We start from the raw sequence: 18,142 nt of genomic DNA, 5'->3' as shown, positions 1-18,142 counted from the left end.
CAGACAGACAATGATAGACAGACAGATATGCTATGATCCATGTTGCTGAAAGAAGCAACAGTTTCCCAATATTCTTCATACTACTTTAAAGTACTTGCAATAGAAATTAGTACATCTTACTAACAGATCTTGCCTACTATTCCCAGTGAATTAATCAAGCAATTGTTTTAAGTAGCTGATATATTTTATACCAAGACATCTAATACCTTTAAAATTTTGTTTTTAATCAACCTACGAGGAGGTATCAAAAAGTTCCTGAACTATTTCTATAGAACGCCAACAAATGACAGCACATGATTGTACGTGCAGTGAGAGTTAACAGTGGCCTTCATGAGGCAGTGTGCTGAGTGAAATCGCTGTTTACTTTGCAATTGTGAAATTTGTGTTTGTGTGATAACATGTATGCTGTAGTCTGCAATTTTTGTTGTAGAAAGGAACAAAGAGCCAATGAGAAATTTTGGATTAAACTTGGGAAATCTGCTGTAGAGACATTAAGTATGCTTTGGCAAGCTTACAGCAATGAGGGAAAGAGTTGTACACAATGTTTGGAGTGGCACGGGTGCTTCAAAAGCAGAGCAATGTCCCTGGAAGACCTGCCACGAGTGTCACCCTTGGAAACGTGTAGAAAATTCATTAGCACATGTTTGAGAATTGTCAGAGAACAATCAACAACATTGCTGATATTGTTTGGTCTGTTGTATAGGTCCATGCAGGCAATCCTAACATCTGAATTGAACATGCAGCATGTCTTTACCAAGTTTGTGCCCCACCTGCTGACCACCAAGCAGAAAGAACATTATGCCAAAGTCTGTCAAGATCTCCATCAGCAAGCCACTGATGACCCATCTTTCATGTCAAGGATTATCACTGGTGATGAGTTGGGGTATGACCCTGAGATGAAGCAGCAGTCATCACAATGGAAGAGCACTTCATCTCTATGACCGATGAAGGCACAACAGAGTCACTGCTCAATCAAGAGCATGTTCATTGCTCCATAGTATTGTGCATTGACAATTCGTTCGTGAGGGCCAGAATGTCAATTGAGAGTTCTATTGCAACATTTTGAAGTGTCTGAGGGAGACATTCGGCAAAAGCAATCAGATCTGGGGAGTGTGAAGAATCCAATTCTTCACGGCAACAATGCATCGTCACTGAGTTTCTCCCCAGAAACCACATGGTATCACTTCCGTATCCACCCTATTTGACAGAATTAGCACCTACAAACTTCCATCTCTTCCTCAAGATGAAAATGCAGCTAAAAGGTCATTATTTTAACACTGTTGTCAAGATAAAGAGTAAATTGCAGAAGGTCCTCAACTCGCTTATGAAAAACGAATTCCAGGCCAGATTCCAAAAGTAGCAGGAAAGCTGGGTGACTATTCTGAAAGAAATGATGTTAAAAATTAGGTAAATAAGTTATTTTTTATTAAACATAACTAGTCTAGGAACTTTTTGGTACCACCTTGTACATGATGACTTACAATAACTATTGTAAACCATTTCATTACATTGACTACATAATATTGAATAATTCCATACTTGCTTCTAGTATGGAAATTTCCCTCTTACTTCTCAATATTGCAAGTAGCATCTTTCAACATAAGTGTTATCCAAAACTACAGAAGATGGTTTCTTCAATATGTGCAGTGATTGTATCTTTGTGCTGTTGAAAGAAACAAGATTGTTATATCTCAATTACAGTAGGTTTTCAATAGGTCTGTTAGTGAAGGCAGTATAGATTTGAAATGAGGTACCTGGGTTGAATGATGCTTGTGAATGTGAATAGAGGTTCATGAGGAGAGAAGTCTGGTATCAAGTGCATAGGAATGCATATTGTTAACACATAGAGATGAGAATATTGGGAACATAATCAAACAATAGGACACAAGAGTTGATGGAGAACTATGAGGCAGAAAAGCGTCATCAGTGTATATTGTGATGGTGTGAATAGACAGGAAACTTCCAACACAAGAGACAATAAAGTCCATAAGTAAGCAACATAGCCAGGAACTTCTCATACAACAGTAAAATACTTTGTTGATTTCAAGTGCATCATTACATTTAATGAATTTCTCAAAACAGAGTGAACCATTGGTGAATAACAAAGCAACTGCATAACAGATCTGGTTTATTAAAACCAAACTGGTGGTCACAGAGAAGAGAAAAATACTCAAAGTATTGGAGATGGAGCTTGTTAATGAGTGTTTCCTATCACCAATAACATGTTAGAAGTAACGTGTAATAGGTGAATAGTTGGTGGAGTCAGAGCAGGTGGAACATACTGCATCATATTTCTAAAGATCAAGACATAACTCTGTAGAGAGAGAGAGTAAAGAGATTGACAAGATAATCTCTCATGGTAACTCCACATTTCTAACACAATAAAAACAGTATACTAAAGACTATCCTACTTCATCTCCGAATAATTGCTGACTCTTTATAGAGCACAAAGGAGACTCTCAAATGGAATACTTCTCCATCATCTGGAATGATGATGCTGCTACAAATAAAGCCACCCAAAACCACATCTAATAGAAAACTGATTACAAACACAGACACACAAAACACACAAAAATTATTTACATCCCAAGTAAATATGCAAGGACAAATGAACAAAGAAACTACTTTTGTTAAATTAGTATCTCTGCATCAACTTCATGACAATGAATTCATATCATTGATGTCCAAAACAGAAATCTTTACATGCTCACTCAAACTGCTAGAAATAGCAACCATGTATCTTTCAAATAACATGTTGAATATATAGTCATAAATACTTAAATACGTCTAGTATACAACAACAATGAAAAATGTAAAAACAAATGGCACGTACTGATCAGATGATATTGCCTTTAATTGTGAGTTTGCTCAAAGTTGACCTGAGGCTAAACAACATCAGTGAAGGTAAAAGTTAATATAAATGTTAAGAGATAGTTGACCCATTATTCACTGAAACAGATGTAAACAAAAGGAAAATTTCCTCTATATTGCGTATATTCTGTACTATTATTGAAATCTCTATACAGCAGCAAGCTGACAGAATGATTAGAATGCTAGAAAATATGCTTTGAAGTAATTTATTCTGGCTCTTTATAGTCTAGGCTCAAATCTTATGGAGACCAACTTCGATTTTCCTCCATCTGAGGTTGATAAAATACTATATCAATCAAGTACAGTAGGTAGGGATCAATGGTAATGATTAATTCCCAACCCTCAAAATTACTGGCCTTGTGCATAAATTACAAGCAACTACAATAAACACCAATATCTGAAGGAAATTCTATTGCTATGTATCTTAGGTATGTGGATATAATTCTATCACATTTCATTCTTTAACTGGTTCTCTTTATAATCTGTAACTTACTCAGAATATGATATTGGGTAAGTCTGAAATACATAATGAAATCATTTACTAAAAATCTTAATAATCACCAATAAAACTTTAGAACTTCATAAATTTGACAGTTTCTCTAAGACACCAGAGTAGACCCTCATGCAATCAATCAAACAAATAAATGTTATGAAGGGGATAATTTTTTGGTATTTAACAGTTGAAACAAAATTGTTATTAACTAATCCAAGGAGAAGGAATAATGTCCATGTTCTATGGAGCCCATCTAAGACTGGTGAAACTGATGTGGGTGATATCCAACTTGAGCAGCTATAAATTATGACAACATCAGTTGAGTAAAATGTAGATTAAAATAATATTTCAGATTTGAAGTCTGGGGAGAATTGATTGCAAAAATGAGCTTAGTACAAAACCTGGAGAGTGAGATACAGCAGGGATGATATATTGTAAGCTAGTTTAGAGGAACACAAGTTATACACCTATCATTATAGAAGAGGTGGAGAAACAGTACACCTGTAAGCTAGTGGTTGTAGCATATTGATGAAGGAATCAATGTTGATCAGCTGAATAGCTTTCTTTAAGAAATTTATAATGTTTCAATCTGTAGTAGCAGTATTATCTATTTCAGATATGTGAAGCAACTGATTAATGTAAAAATATTAAACAACAGCTAAGATAAAGCTGATGTTCAACAGGAATATACAATATAAATCTTTATCATGTTATCATGTTGTAGTGACTGTTAAGAAGTTTTGAATTCATTACAGAATTTTTAAAAAATGAAGAAAGATATCTAGAGAAAGAGAAAGAAAAGGAACATTTTAGTTTTATTAGAAAGTTAAATGCAAAAAGAAAATCTTTTAACAATATTTACTCACCTTCACATAACATATCTGGTACAGGTGGACAAATAAGTTGCTTGAATGTCTCTTGGTCAAACCGACCAGATTTTGATTTTTCCTTTAGGTCCCAATAGCATTTTTCAAGTTCATTAATATCTGTCTCTTCCACTACAATGTAAAAATTACATAAATATATTGAAATGGAGTAGTATACCAAGCAACCATTATTACTCATAACTCCTCTTAATATATATACATTGGTTGCACGAAAAATTCTATAAAATCATGAATAAATAATCATAGATCTTCCTTTAATGAGCCTAGAAAAGAAAATAGCACAGGTCTAGCTAAAAAAATTTGGCAACTCAAATGAAACAATATCGATTACTCAATATCTTGGAAAATCCTATCTTCTGCCCCATCTTACTGATTATAATAACAAAATTTGTAGGTTATGTTTGGAAGAAAGTTACAACATAATGAGAATGAATGGACATCTGGTTAACACTAGAGATGAAAAAATTTTTTCATGTAAACACAGGACCAAATTCCTTTTGATTAATCTTAAATAATATTCCCCCCACCTTATCTTAATTTTTTAATAACATTTTCTTTTTTTTCCTAATATCTCTATCTTTTTGAAATATAGAATTGAATTATTAATCATCACATCCTCTGCACATACTATATTGATATATATTTACTATTTAACTCTCCCTTCTATAACTACATGACCTACATTATTTTGGGCTAATATTTTCTCCAAATCTCCCTACACCTCCCTTTCTCACAATATATTTTTATATCTTCCCTTCATATATAATATACCTATCTTTTTGTAATTTATTTATTTGCATAATATGTACTTAACAAAAAACCCTCTCCACTTATTTTAATTAATAATGTTTTATGACATAAAAATGAAGGCTATGTTAGATTTGTACTTGTTTAATTTGAAGTGCTAAGGAGACTGAAAAAAAGCAAATATATTAAATTTGTTATTAATCAAAGCTTGGGGTTAGATGGTAGAATGAAAGAGCAAAGCAAATGCTTTGTAAATATTATCTCTATTCTGTTTAAAATAGTTGCTTCAGGCAAAAATATTCTAATAAATAACTACGAAAGAAACCTATCTTATTGATATGACATAAAATACGGCAACTTGGTGATGAACACATGCTATACTTCATTCTGAAAATTTTGTAAACTTAACATGTCTGCTGACATGGAGAGATGGGGATGAACTGCCATTTTCCACATCCAAAGTTCAGGCAGAATGGAATCCATGGCAAAAACCACTCTCCAATAAACCAACAAGATAGAATAAAAACACACCCAGAGAGACTCATGTCCCAATGCAGACCCACAAGTAAGACCACTAAAAAAGCTGTATGCAGATGCAGTGTAAGTTGCAACTGTAGAACAGCAGAATTTTTTAAATGTGTTACAAAAGATAGTGCAGCAGCTAAAATGGTTACAAACAAAACTAAGCCATGAGCACCCCTACACAAACAATAGACTTACCACTAAGCCGACCATCATACCAATTCTACTAGTAAATATCAAAGGCCTCCTACAAGACAACAACAAGCACGAAATCATGTACTGAAGGATCTTTTTGTATGCAATTGAACAATATGCATTGCACTTACAGAGACACATCTGCCTGTAGATACAATTGACACAGAGATACACATACCTATGTATGCTGTGTTCAATGCAGACAGAAGAGAAACAAGTCACAGTGGAGTTGCATTGTACATCTATGAAGATGTCACATCACTAATCTTGTCATATTCAAACTCAGTTTGAAACTCATAGAGCTTTTAAAGTAATTTTATGTGGTATTATGCACATTATGTTGTCTGTCCAATGCCTCAAATCATAATTATGAATTTGAGGATAGTCTTACAATGATAAAAGAAGTACTAACAAAGATAGATCAATATATTAATGCACTTCTGATGGAGGTCTTCAACTGCCCCAACATCAGATGGCCAGAAAGTGACAATCTCAGGAATGACATGCAAAGAACATCAGTAAGCAGAATCTCTGCTTGATCTCATGGAATGATGTTCACAGAGCAAACCATACTGTCTCCAACCAGAAATGTTAACATATTAGACCTCTGTTTCACTGACAATGTGAAAATATCACTGACAGCTTTCTCAGGCCCCAACATGATAGAACTGACGATGTATTGTCCAAGACTAATTAAAGATGTATTCCACACAGATGGCACCCAAACCATATCGAGTCTGAACTTCTACAAGGCTGACTGGAAGTCAAATGTAAAACAGATACTCCAGACAATTAAAGCCAATGGTGCTTTTTCTGGGGAAACATCAATTCTCAGCAAAGTTCCTTAAGGAACTGTACTGGAACCACAAATGCTTGCGGTGGCTCTCTCAGAGATACGCTCGGCCCTATAGTTGGCCACTCACAACAGCTAAGCTGATGATATAAAAGAATCACTGGCAATCAATGACCCTGATGACATCCTAAAAAAAACCCAGAAAAACCTGATGAAAGTAACATGCAATTCAATGCTGAGAAGTTTCAAGTACTATACTATCAGCCCACAAATATGATCAGAATACACAGGAACAGGGGATAGTGCAATCCCAGAGTCAGAGTTGGTGCATGATCTGGGAATCCACATGTATAATGATGCAACACTCCATGTGCATATTTCCAAGATGGCAACAATGTGCAGGTGAGTTGCTGGGTGAATTCTGAGATCATTCACAACCAATAAAAAGGATACCAAGCTACTCCTATATAGAACTTGGATAAGTGCTCCCAACTGTGGTCACTGCAGAGTGTCAAACTGATGGCAGAAATCAAAGCAATCCAGCACCACTACATTAAGAAGATTGATCTGGTGCAACATATGAGCTACTAGGAGAGGCTAAAGGAACTGAAGCCCTACTCCCAAGATAGAATATGGGAAAGATATGCAGTTATATACAAATGGAAGATTCTGGAAGGCCTAGCTCCCAACTTTGGAACTGAAAGCTATACCAACCCCTGAACTTGACAACACTGCATAGTACCAAAGCTTCCATCTTTTCCATCTAGAATAAGGATCCAGTACTGTTACAGCCTGGGGTTCAAGGGTCCAATAACTATTCAATATTCTGCCAAACAGCCTCAGGGATTTGCGAGGTGTAGATGGGGCAGTCTTTGAAGAATGTCAAGACAAAGTTTTATCTGAGATACCAAATGAACACAAACCACTGCAGGAGACACAAAGAAGAACAGCACCATTGGACTTGTTACTTCACCAGAAACAATAAAGGAAAGAGACCCAGTGACACTGAATGGTGGTGCCCCAGCATGGCCTCAGCCTCTGCCTGAAACCAATGTGACAAAATGATAAAGTATTCCTTTATCCTTTACTTGTTTCAGTCATTTAACTGCAGCCATACTGGGGCATTGCCTTGAAGGGTTTTAGTCAAACAAATCAACCTCAGGACTTTTTCTTATAATCTATTGGTCACTATTGCCAAATTGCTAAGTTCTGGGGATGTAAACACACCAACACCAGTTGTCAAGCTAGAGGGGGGGGGGCAAATACAGACACAAAGACACACACACATAGATATATACATATGACGGGCTTCTTTCAGTTTCTGTTTACCAAATCCACACACAAGGCTTTGGTTGGCCCAAGACTAGTAGAAGACATTCGTCTAAGGTGCCACACAGCAGAACTGAACCTGGAACTATGTGATTGGGAAGCAAGTTTCTTACCACACAGCCACAAATGAAATACCATACAGCCATAAATGAAATATTCACAGAAATGCTTTTTGGGGGAAGAGCAGGGTGTTTAACATTTTTATACATGTCAACAAATGCAATGAAAACAGAACAGAATGCTTTTAAATTATATCTTAAGAGGTGATTAAGAGGTATAATCAGAAACAAGTGAAAAAAGAAAATAATAAGCAGAAAATATTACTCAAAATTTAACATAACTCTTACTAATTAATTAATAGGAGCATTACATAGCAATAGGATAATTAAATAAACTTCAATGTGTGTTTTATGTAAACACACACTTTGGCTTCATTGCAAAATAATAGACCCTTTGGAAATTTTTCTGCGGCAGAAAAAGGAAATTAGGCAACTAGTTTCAGCATTGATTACTATTTCATCAGAGATTAATTATTCAATTCACTGATCATAGAGAAAATATTTGGCTTATAGCTATTTTTAAAGTATATACACAAACTCTGACAGAATTAAATGAGTATGTATAATTTGCATAATTGGTAGAATGAATTAATCAACTAATTAATAGGAGTACTACGTTGCAAATAAGATACTTAGAAATGCAAGATAAACTTATACTTCTAATTAACTTACTGAAATCTAAAAACTATGAAGTTAAAATATAATGAAACAACTGTTTGTTTATTTCAAATTTAAATGTTTAAAAAAAAACGCAATTTCAGTGTAGTAACTGTCATAGACAGGTACTAACCACTTCAGTTTTTTTTTGTTTTTTTTTACCTTTTTCCTTGACAGAATTTTAATCTAGTTGTCATATAACATATTAAGAGCTTTAATTTTGTAATCAGTTTCTTTTGAAAAATAGTTTTTAGCAATTACTGTTCATATCTTGAATAGAATATCTCATGAAACCAAAGTACTAGGAGAAACCCTACTTAAATGAGGTGGCAATATCTTAAGTACATAGATTCAGTATCCTTTTTAACATGTAAATCAGAAGGACAGTAGTAATATTGAAAATCAAAAATAGTATGGAAATCATATACATCCTTAAAAATCATGCTATCCTTTACACTCTTGGTATGATCCTCACTTTTCTTATCTGCCTCTCTCACTCTCTATAGCAACATAGTTGTAATGTTTAGAGGAAACACAAACCTAAATGATTTATTGATCAGATAAGAGACTATCAATTTATTATGGTTTTATACTTACAATGTGTAACTCCAGCCAAAGTTTGGTAAAATGTTGGTGTTTCCATGTCATTGGATAATGTCACACTGAGAGGTTCTGACAACAACCATTTGGTTAAAAGAGTGGCATCAGGATGTAAACTCACCCAGGAACTAAATTGTTCATAGGTCACTTGGTCACACTATAGATGTGATTGGAAAAAACAGAAAATAGAAAGAATCACTCAAACATTATCAGTTGACCCTTCCCCACCACTCTATTTCTAAAGTCGTTTTCATAAAACATTCAATTGTAAGGCTGAAAGCTTCACATAGCTTATAAAAGCATGAAGACCTGAGGGGATGCCTTGTTTCATATATTAAATCTATACATCAATGCAACTGCTTTCATAAACATATCTTGAAAATGTAATATTTTTCAATTATTAAATCGTTCAAAACCATTTTATAAGAAACCTATGGAAAATGAATTGCCAATTCTAATCCTCACTAACAATATTTCATAATTTGTATAGCTATGAAAAACTTGTGTAAACTTTAAAGCAATCACACATTTACTTAAGGTTTTTAAATTTTCTGCTTAAGATAACTGTTTATTTTATTAATAAAAGGTGTTAATTAAAAATAAATATTAGTTAGAAAATTCAATTTTCATACTATAGCCATATCAGAAATTAATAATATTGATTTCCAATAAAGCCAAGAATTACAGGGAAGAGAAATAGTCAATTGAAATATTTTTACTGCTTCTTATGCATAATGCCTTAATAAAAATAATATCAACTGCAATTTAATTATTACAGTCAGAAGAAAAACAATATTTTTTTTTAAACTTTACATATTTAATATATTGTTTATACCAAATGTACACAAAGCATTCTTTTCCCATATTTAACCTCTACTTATATTTGTAGCATAAGATATTACTCTAAATATAAATAAGTTAAAGTCAGAAACAAAAAATTACTTTTTGAATAATTATCTCAAAATATTGATTTCAAATTTTAGCACAATGCTAGAAAATTTTAGGAGAGGGTATAAGTTGATTACATTGATCCCAGTGTTCAACAGTTTAAAACTCCTGAATTTTTTTTTTTTAATTGTAACATTTTGAAACCTGAAATATTTGATTCTACATTAAAATATTTCTTTTCTTAAGCTTGATATTATTAATCTACTGTTCCCAACCTCCAAAACAACAACAAACATTCAATTTATTTGATTTATTTATACATATATATGGCTGCTCTATATTACCTCTTTAAAAAGTTCTGAAAGCGACTGGGAAACTTGTTGTTCAGTTTCTAAAATACGTCGATCCATTTCTTCTTTTTGTATATAACTGAAGGCTTCATCAGCATACATCCCAAATAGTACTAGAAACAAATAGAATAATTAAATAAATAGAGATTAACATATTTTCTTTAACAGCTTCACAGTGAATAGTAGCTACATTTAAGATAAAATATAGAAAGAATATTTGATATTAGACTCTCTAAAAATATAACTGGAACCATGTGATTTTAAAATAAACTTCTTAACCATACAGCTATACTTACAGTCCTATAGCAGTTGAACTCTGTTCCTATCAAAAGTGCAACAAAAGTGTTTGTGGTTCATGAGTTAAATTTCCTTTAGTCATGAAAAAAGATCTTTTTTGATATGTAGTTACAAATTAATCATGAAAATAAATTTATAAATATTTCCCATAAGTTTCTTACTTCAAGAAATTTGTTTAAATTATGGAATTTTAACCAACAAAGACAACAACATTATCAATTCTATCAGTTCCTCATAAATTTTCTGCAGTTTGATTGAGCCTTCATTTAACTTCTGTGACATCATTAATATTAATTATGTCCAAGAGTATGGAGGAAAAACATAAAAGTCAATAAACTGGAAATACATTAATAAAATGAAGTTGCAGATCAGAAATAATAATAACCATAGCAATACTGATTGTTGAAGCTATTGCTGTTGTTTGCAGTAGAAGTAGTTTAACTGTTCATAGATTGTATTTTGAGTAATTAATTTTTCATGGCGATCTGCAGAAAATCAAAGGAAGTGCACCATAAATTTGCCTTGATTTATTTCCCACCTTTATTGAGTTTTTTTCTCTCAAGTTGTTTGATATCATTTAAAACAATTTTGTTTATACACATAAAGAGATACTGTTATTTTGTAATCAATAACTATTCATGGCACAAAATGGATTTAATATTCAATATACAAAATGTAGAAAATATAAAAATAAACGGTACAGCATTCAATCAATTTGGCAGATTTGTCCAAATGTTGAGCTATTGGTTTGACAAAATAACAGTTTATAAATTGGTTTTACTTTGTATCGGTAACCAAAACAAAATGGCTGAATTAGTTTCCTAAATAAGTTAAATTCTTATGAAATAAAAAATAAAAACAATTTAAAACCCTAATTGATTAATAAGATTTTTTTTCAAATCTATAAAAATACTTAATGAAAAGAGAGCAGTCAGATAATTAGGAAATGTAAGATGTTGATAGATCAATCTTATGATCTTATATCACTGAAGGTTATACACTGAAACTAGAACTAAACTATTACTGTTTTTGATTTCAATAACAAGGCTTTATAGAGAATACATTCAATTCAGAATTGTTGGTGCCTGTAACTGAAAGGTTATAATGCATGCAATAATACAAGTGTTACATAAATTGGTAATGAACATATCTAAAAATAATTCAACAGATACATAAACGTTATTAGACATTTTTCATTACTTTGTAAAAGCTGTAAGACATTAGCAATAAACCATGCTAAAAGTCCCATGTTTTCTTCTTCTTCTGGTGTTAATTCTATGAATAGCACAAAAAAATGTCATGTTCTTTCAAAGAAAAATGTTACCAATAAATTACAATAAAAACTCATTGATTCGCATCCTCTCTACTAAACCATTCTTTGTTTACATAAGAAAAAATATTGATCCAGAAAAATTTCTGCTAAACAAATCTAAATACTTGAATTGAAATCATCCAACCAATGATAGGAAAAATTAATATAGATTAAATTAAATTTAAAGAACCATGACATAAAAACAGAAGCTATCTAAAATGGAATATATCTGACAGAAATATGAATTGCCTATTTCTATCAAATAGGTATATTCTAAGTGGCAGCCAGAGAAAAGTAAATAATCACATAATTATAGGCAAAATATGTTAATAGGATATAGTTAATCCTTCTTGAAACATAGGTATCCATAGGGATGGTACTTAACACTAGTGCTGGATACATTAAGAATTTGAAAGTCAATTGTCCACTTGTACAAGGTGATAGGCTATTGTGGGAAAGTTTTTCTTAAGTTCTGGAATATATTTTCAACAACTAAGTAAACTGAGGCACAAAAGGTTTTCATTGCAAAATACAAGATCTGAGCTCACAAACCAAGAGCTGATAAGTTAATAATTTATCCATTTCACTTCCATAATACATGTACAAGAGGATGATGTTCTTAGTTGAACATGGCTGATCTTATGCAATGGAATATGAACAAAATGATTCAATGCTAATTTCACAAGAGCTGGACTACTGACCAAATGGCCATTGATTAGCTTTTACATATTGTGTTATGTTCCAAAATAAAGTATTAGACAAAAATAATGGCTGAATCAGAAGGTTAATGGCTTGCCTCTTAACATTTTCTTTTTGGATGTTTGTAACATAGGGGACTATATCAAAAGGCATGTAATGGCCTTGTAATAGTGTTAAAGCGAATCACTGATTATGTCTACCACCTTTCATTAACTCTCCTTGCTGCAATTAGCTGACTGAACAAAACAACAGAATCCACTCTTATTTCAAGAGGGAGTGGTTAATGATATAGTATCCAGCTGTAAAAACAATTATAATAATGATACCAATAATATACCATCCCACCCACACAAGGTTGGACAAATGTGACTGCAAAACAGAAAACAAAAAAATAATAAATAAATGAAATTTGAATTTAAGAAGTGTTATTCTTGTAAGCAACTTAAAGTTTGAAGGTTTTTTCCTTTTTTTTTTAACATAATTTATGAGAGGACAAATCCTTAAATACTGGGTGAGAATCAAAAATCATAAGGAAATAATGCTTATCAATAACCATTCAATGATGAGACATATGCAATGATCTGTTCTAAGTATGACATATCATAATGTACAATAAAGGTGAAGATGAAAGATCTTAAGGTAACAATATAGAGTTGAATTTGTGACCTAATTTTATGTTTTCTTTGTAGCCATCATTCTTATTAAGCCACTAATGTTCTCTTGGAAGGTATGAAAATTGCACAACTTATTCTCCACACCTCAATTAATCAAAACCTCTTTATTGAAATATACTAAAAAATAATTCTTTTAATCAATATTTTAGTAAAATTAGCAACTGAGAACAATTATTTATTCAGTATGGATACTTTGTATTGAATAATTTTTTCAAGAAAGCACTGCCAAGGCAATTATCAGAAATTATCAGCTAGGTTATAAAACTAATTTCTTTGATGCTAAGTAACAATGAGTTATATTTATCAATCCACTTAAATTTCAAGTAACTGATTACTAAGCTTACTCTAGAGTAAGTCTAACACAGAAATATTGAAACATCTAAGAGGATAAAATATTTAATAGATTTTTAAAAGTTATGATGTAAAAAAGCTAAAATATAACATTATCAAGGTCAAATCTGACTAAATTTATTCTTTTGCTTACATTGATAAGAAATGGCATTTACTCTTAATCAGATAGGTAATAGTTCAATAATCTTAAATTTTAACTCTTTGCCAAACTTTGAAGTTCATTTATTTATTTATTTGTATAGGAGCCAACGAATGAACATATAGATTAAATTAGCCAAGAATATAAGCAGTAGTTTTAAGAATGCTCAATATAGTAATATTCCTAAATATCTAAATCATATAATTTATGGGATGGTAGCCAAAGAATTTTTTTTTTAGATATAATTTGAGGGGGAAAAAGGAAGAAAAAAAACTTTAGAAGTAATAAAAAAAAAACAATCTCCAAATAAGCTCTTCCTTCACAATGACTGGTTTTATCTTTAAAGCTTACTACTTTATCAATAATTCTTACTTTTATGGAAGTAGTTGTTTTGTCTTGTGACTTTAGTTATCGTTCATAAAGGAAAAATTCAATATCTTATCTATTGTTGCTGGCTGCAATCATTGTAAAATGTTGTGGACACTAAATTTGTTTTGAAAGAAATGTCTCATGAATATTACAAATGTTTTGCAGAAAAAAAAAAGTGTTATCAAAATAGTGTTCCAACACAACCAATTAGTGTGATAATGCTAATACATGATCTTTTAACATTGTATTGTGAATATGATATACAGATATACTATATATATATGACACTGAATATATATTCCTCAGAAGCTAAGGCATATTACTAATCATCAGAATTTAAGTTTTCATCTAAGTAGAAATGTTTCCAAGGGACAAGGAAGAGAATCTACAACCTAAAATATCAAATCTATGCAATTCTCAACAAATTTTTAATTACTGGAAAAACAAACTTTGCAAATTAATATTCTTAACATTTTAATATAGTTTTCATTCTGTCAAAGTCAAATACACAAAAACATTTCTTAGTCCTATTAATAGGAGATATAATCATTGCTTTATACATGATAGAATTGGTCTACTGTAGATGAGTATGATAATGAGATCAAGCCTTTCAACAATTATTGTATTGAATTCAAGACATGTTTGAAGCTAAGGCTCAAGGGTCTACTTGCCTCAGTTTGTCTAATTATAAGTTTGTTCTCTTTTTTTTTTTTTTTTTTTTTGTTACAGTTGAAGTTGAGCATATAGCAAAATGAGAATCCAGTTAGAGAAACAATTGTAACTGCAAAACTTATCCTATTCCAGCAGCTATCAGAGAAAAATTTGAAGTAGAAGCTCAAAGAAAAAAAGGATTTTAAAATTAATATTCAAATAAGTTTTATATGTAACTCTTTCTCACAATTGACCAGTGGTATCAAACTCCTGCTACATGAAAACAAAGCTGAAAAATTATGATTAAAGCCTAATTTTTAAAAAATATATATATTATGTCTATTCTCCTGGATCTAACATAGGATGTGCATAATTGGACAAAGTAAATATATTGCTTCACTCTTTCTGGCAGTTACCACTTCAATGGTGGTAATTTATTAGAATTTGTTTACAAAGTTTAAAAATTCCTTTCAGATCATATGGAAATTATTTAAATACATATACTAAAAATTCTACATGCTTTTGGCATAATTTTTCCAGAAAAAGGAAAAAGATAACTCTTATAGTTTTAATTGAATCCTTTAAAATAAACATAGATATTGCATAAATTTTTTCTAAATTTCAAAGAAATATTCGAAATAATATTCTAGGTGACTTCATTACTGAAATGAACTTGCTCAAACAGCAGTTTAGAAATAGACAATTTATGTTTACAAGGTGACCTAATTAGTGCTGGAGGTCACTGACTAAAAGTAGAATAGCTAGAGTAAGAGATAAACAAAAGCAGTTTAAATGATTGTTGGCCTCTGAGAAACTGGTTTCATTTTTCTGTGGAAAAAGCAGATTTTATAAAGCATAAAGCATATGTAAGAAATACTAAGCACCATAGTAGATAGACATAAGCAGTAAATGCAGATCTGTGAAGCCTTGAGAGAAATGAATCAAGTATAATTTGTTAGATGGATAATGTTAAATTCCATAAAACAGAGGGAATAAGTGAGCTGAGGCAGCACCTAAGCATTTAAGATATTAGCCAATTTATTAGAGAGATTATTAGTATGAGTAAATGATGTGGATTGGTGAGTGCAGGAAGAAAAAGCATCAGATTTTGCCCATGCAATGTAACTGAAGACATGAGATCAGATTATTATAGACCTCACAAGAGGATTGGAGATAAGCAGTACAGCAGAACTGTCATACTCATTAACCCTTTCGTTACTATATTTATTTTGAGATGCTCTGTGTTGGTTTCAATTACTTTAAATATAACAAAGAATTTAGTAAAATAACTTAGTTATCATTCAGCTAGTGCTAGGAACATAAATTGTGACTAAGGTTTGGTGGAAGATTTTAATTCAAAACTTATGAAAACAAGACATTTGTACTGCAGAGCCAGAGCTGGTTTCAGCCGGGTTGGTAACGAACGAAAGGGTTAAAGAATGTCAAAAAAAAAGAACATTTTGAAATGATGAAATTTACTAATATTTTGAAATCTGCAATAGTAACTAAAATTAGAAACCAGATATTAAAATTTATCACTGAGATGAAAGATATTATAACAAGACAGCACTTTTCAAAATCTTCCTAAATTATTTTATTTCTATGTTACACACCATCTTTCCAAAGATCACAAAATCAAATTAAAATACTAAAAGAATAAAAATAAAATAATTTTGCTCAAATTTGCACACTTGGTGAAAACAAAAAGAAATCATAATGAAAGAAAAACTAAAATTGTGCTGGAATTTTTTCTTTTTTAAAATTGAAATGCGAGAATGATTACATAGTCTTAGATTCACTAATGAACATCTTTAATAGCTTTATAAATCAATAAGTATTTAGTAGCTGTGTAAGAAATCAATGGCAAAATGATTATTCAAACAAAATATACTAAAGATTCGATTTCTTTGTAAAGAGCAAAAAATATGATTATTCACAATTTCTGTACAAAATATTCAGAAAATTTACAAAATTTGTGGTTTTAAAAATCGACATGGAAATTTCATGGGTTAGTGAACTTAAAAAGAAAAAAAGATCCTGTCAGAAATATACAAAACAAACTTCACTAGCACTGTATTGTTTATTGTGAAACTAAGAATGAACTACTCTTTAGTATATTTAATATAGGGACACTAACTCCAATATACAATCAGCTTTAATGATATTGTGTAAAATATTTTATGAGAAATAAACTATATATATATTCAGAGGTCAAACACGTATAGTAATAAACAAATACACAAGGTCAAGCTGAAAAACACTGAACGCACAGATGAACGGAGAACAAATACCAACTTATCAGTTATTAGCCAGGGGGTCGAGCACAATTTTATGCCATTATCAATAACACTGCTTCCACCCTGGAGGCAACCAGCAAGAAAACTTGCTTGGAAAGCAACCAAAGCATAACAAAACAAAATGAGACAAACAAACAAGAATGAAAAAGGAATATGGAAATGGACATATGAAAATGGATAAAAGTAATTCGAAATGAGACTGTTAGTGAACACACAAGGGACAAAAAAACAAAATGAGCAGAATATGGCCTTAGAGCCAGGCAAAGACAACAGAAAAAATAATAATACATGTACACAAATTATGTATAACAATTATTCTTCAGATTATTATTCCTTCAATCACTTAATGTCCATATCCTTACATTAATGTAACTATATGTTTATTTCATGATATTATATCTGAAACATTTTTAGGGTTTGTCTACATTTATATAACTGCTCTATAAACACAATAGTGGACAAGCCTACAGATGAGGCATCTCTACAGTTGTTCAATTTGCCAGAAATAGCAGTCAATTCTCCTTCAAAATACACCACACTGTCTTAAAATTGAAAGGCTGCATTGAAAAATGTAATCCTAGATACATTATGACTTAAACAAAGATAGGTTGGTTGTGACTAGATTTCAGTTGATTAGAGATTTCTTCAATCAAGGCTAACCATGGGCCAAATAATGGCCACATAATGATGGCTTGGCTTATTAATTTTCACATGCTACTTTAACTTTAATTGTAACTTTTATGTTTAGTCTATGAATAAATTAGTGTAAAAATATTGCAAGCTTTTATTATTTTAAACTTTGATAGTCATTTCAGAACAAGCCTTCATTTAACTATGTTCATGTTATATATAACTTTGAAGTGCAGATTTTGATCTGTTGTTTTATGCGAATGGATTTGCTCTCACATTAAAATTTGAGTAATTTTAATATACAGGTTGTAAACTGCTCATAATGTCAATTA

At 31.5% G+C, this 18,142-nt stretch overlaps 1 protein-coding gene across 3 annotated transcripts in view; it reads right to left on the bottom strand.

The window, feature by feature from the left end:
• Window positions 1-18,142, bottom strand: part of LOC115232624 (ubiquitin carboxyl-terminal hydrolase 32) — a 166,547-nt gene that overhangs the window by 63,349 nt on the left and 85,056 nt on the right. For all 3 annotated transcript variants that reach the window (XM_036500817.1, XM_029802624.2, XM_036500816.1), the window contains exons 4-6: window positions 10,386-10,504; window positions 9,151-9,310; window positions 4,231-4,362 (exon numbers count right to left, since the gene is read on the bottom strand). In XM_036500817.1, the coding sequence (XP_036356710.1) occupies window positions 4,231-4,362; window positions 9,151-9,310; window positions 10,386-10,504 (411 nt within the window). The remainder of the gene's footprint in view (window positions 1-4,230; window positions 4,363-9,150; window positions 9,311-10,385; window positions 10,505-18,142) is intronic.

The sequence above is a fragment of the Octopus sinensis genome, linkage group LG1 (genome assembly GCF_006345805.1).
Source record: "Octopus sinensis linkage group LG1, ASM634580v1, whole genome shotgun sequence".
Classification (NCBI taxonomy): Eukaryota; Metazoa; Mollusca; class Cephalopoda; order Octopoda; family Octopodidae; genus Octopus; species Octopus sinensis.
This window is presented reverse-complemented; position numbering and strand designations above follow the sequence as displayed.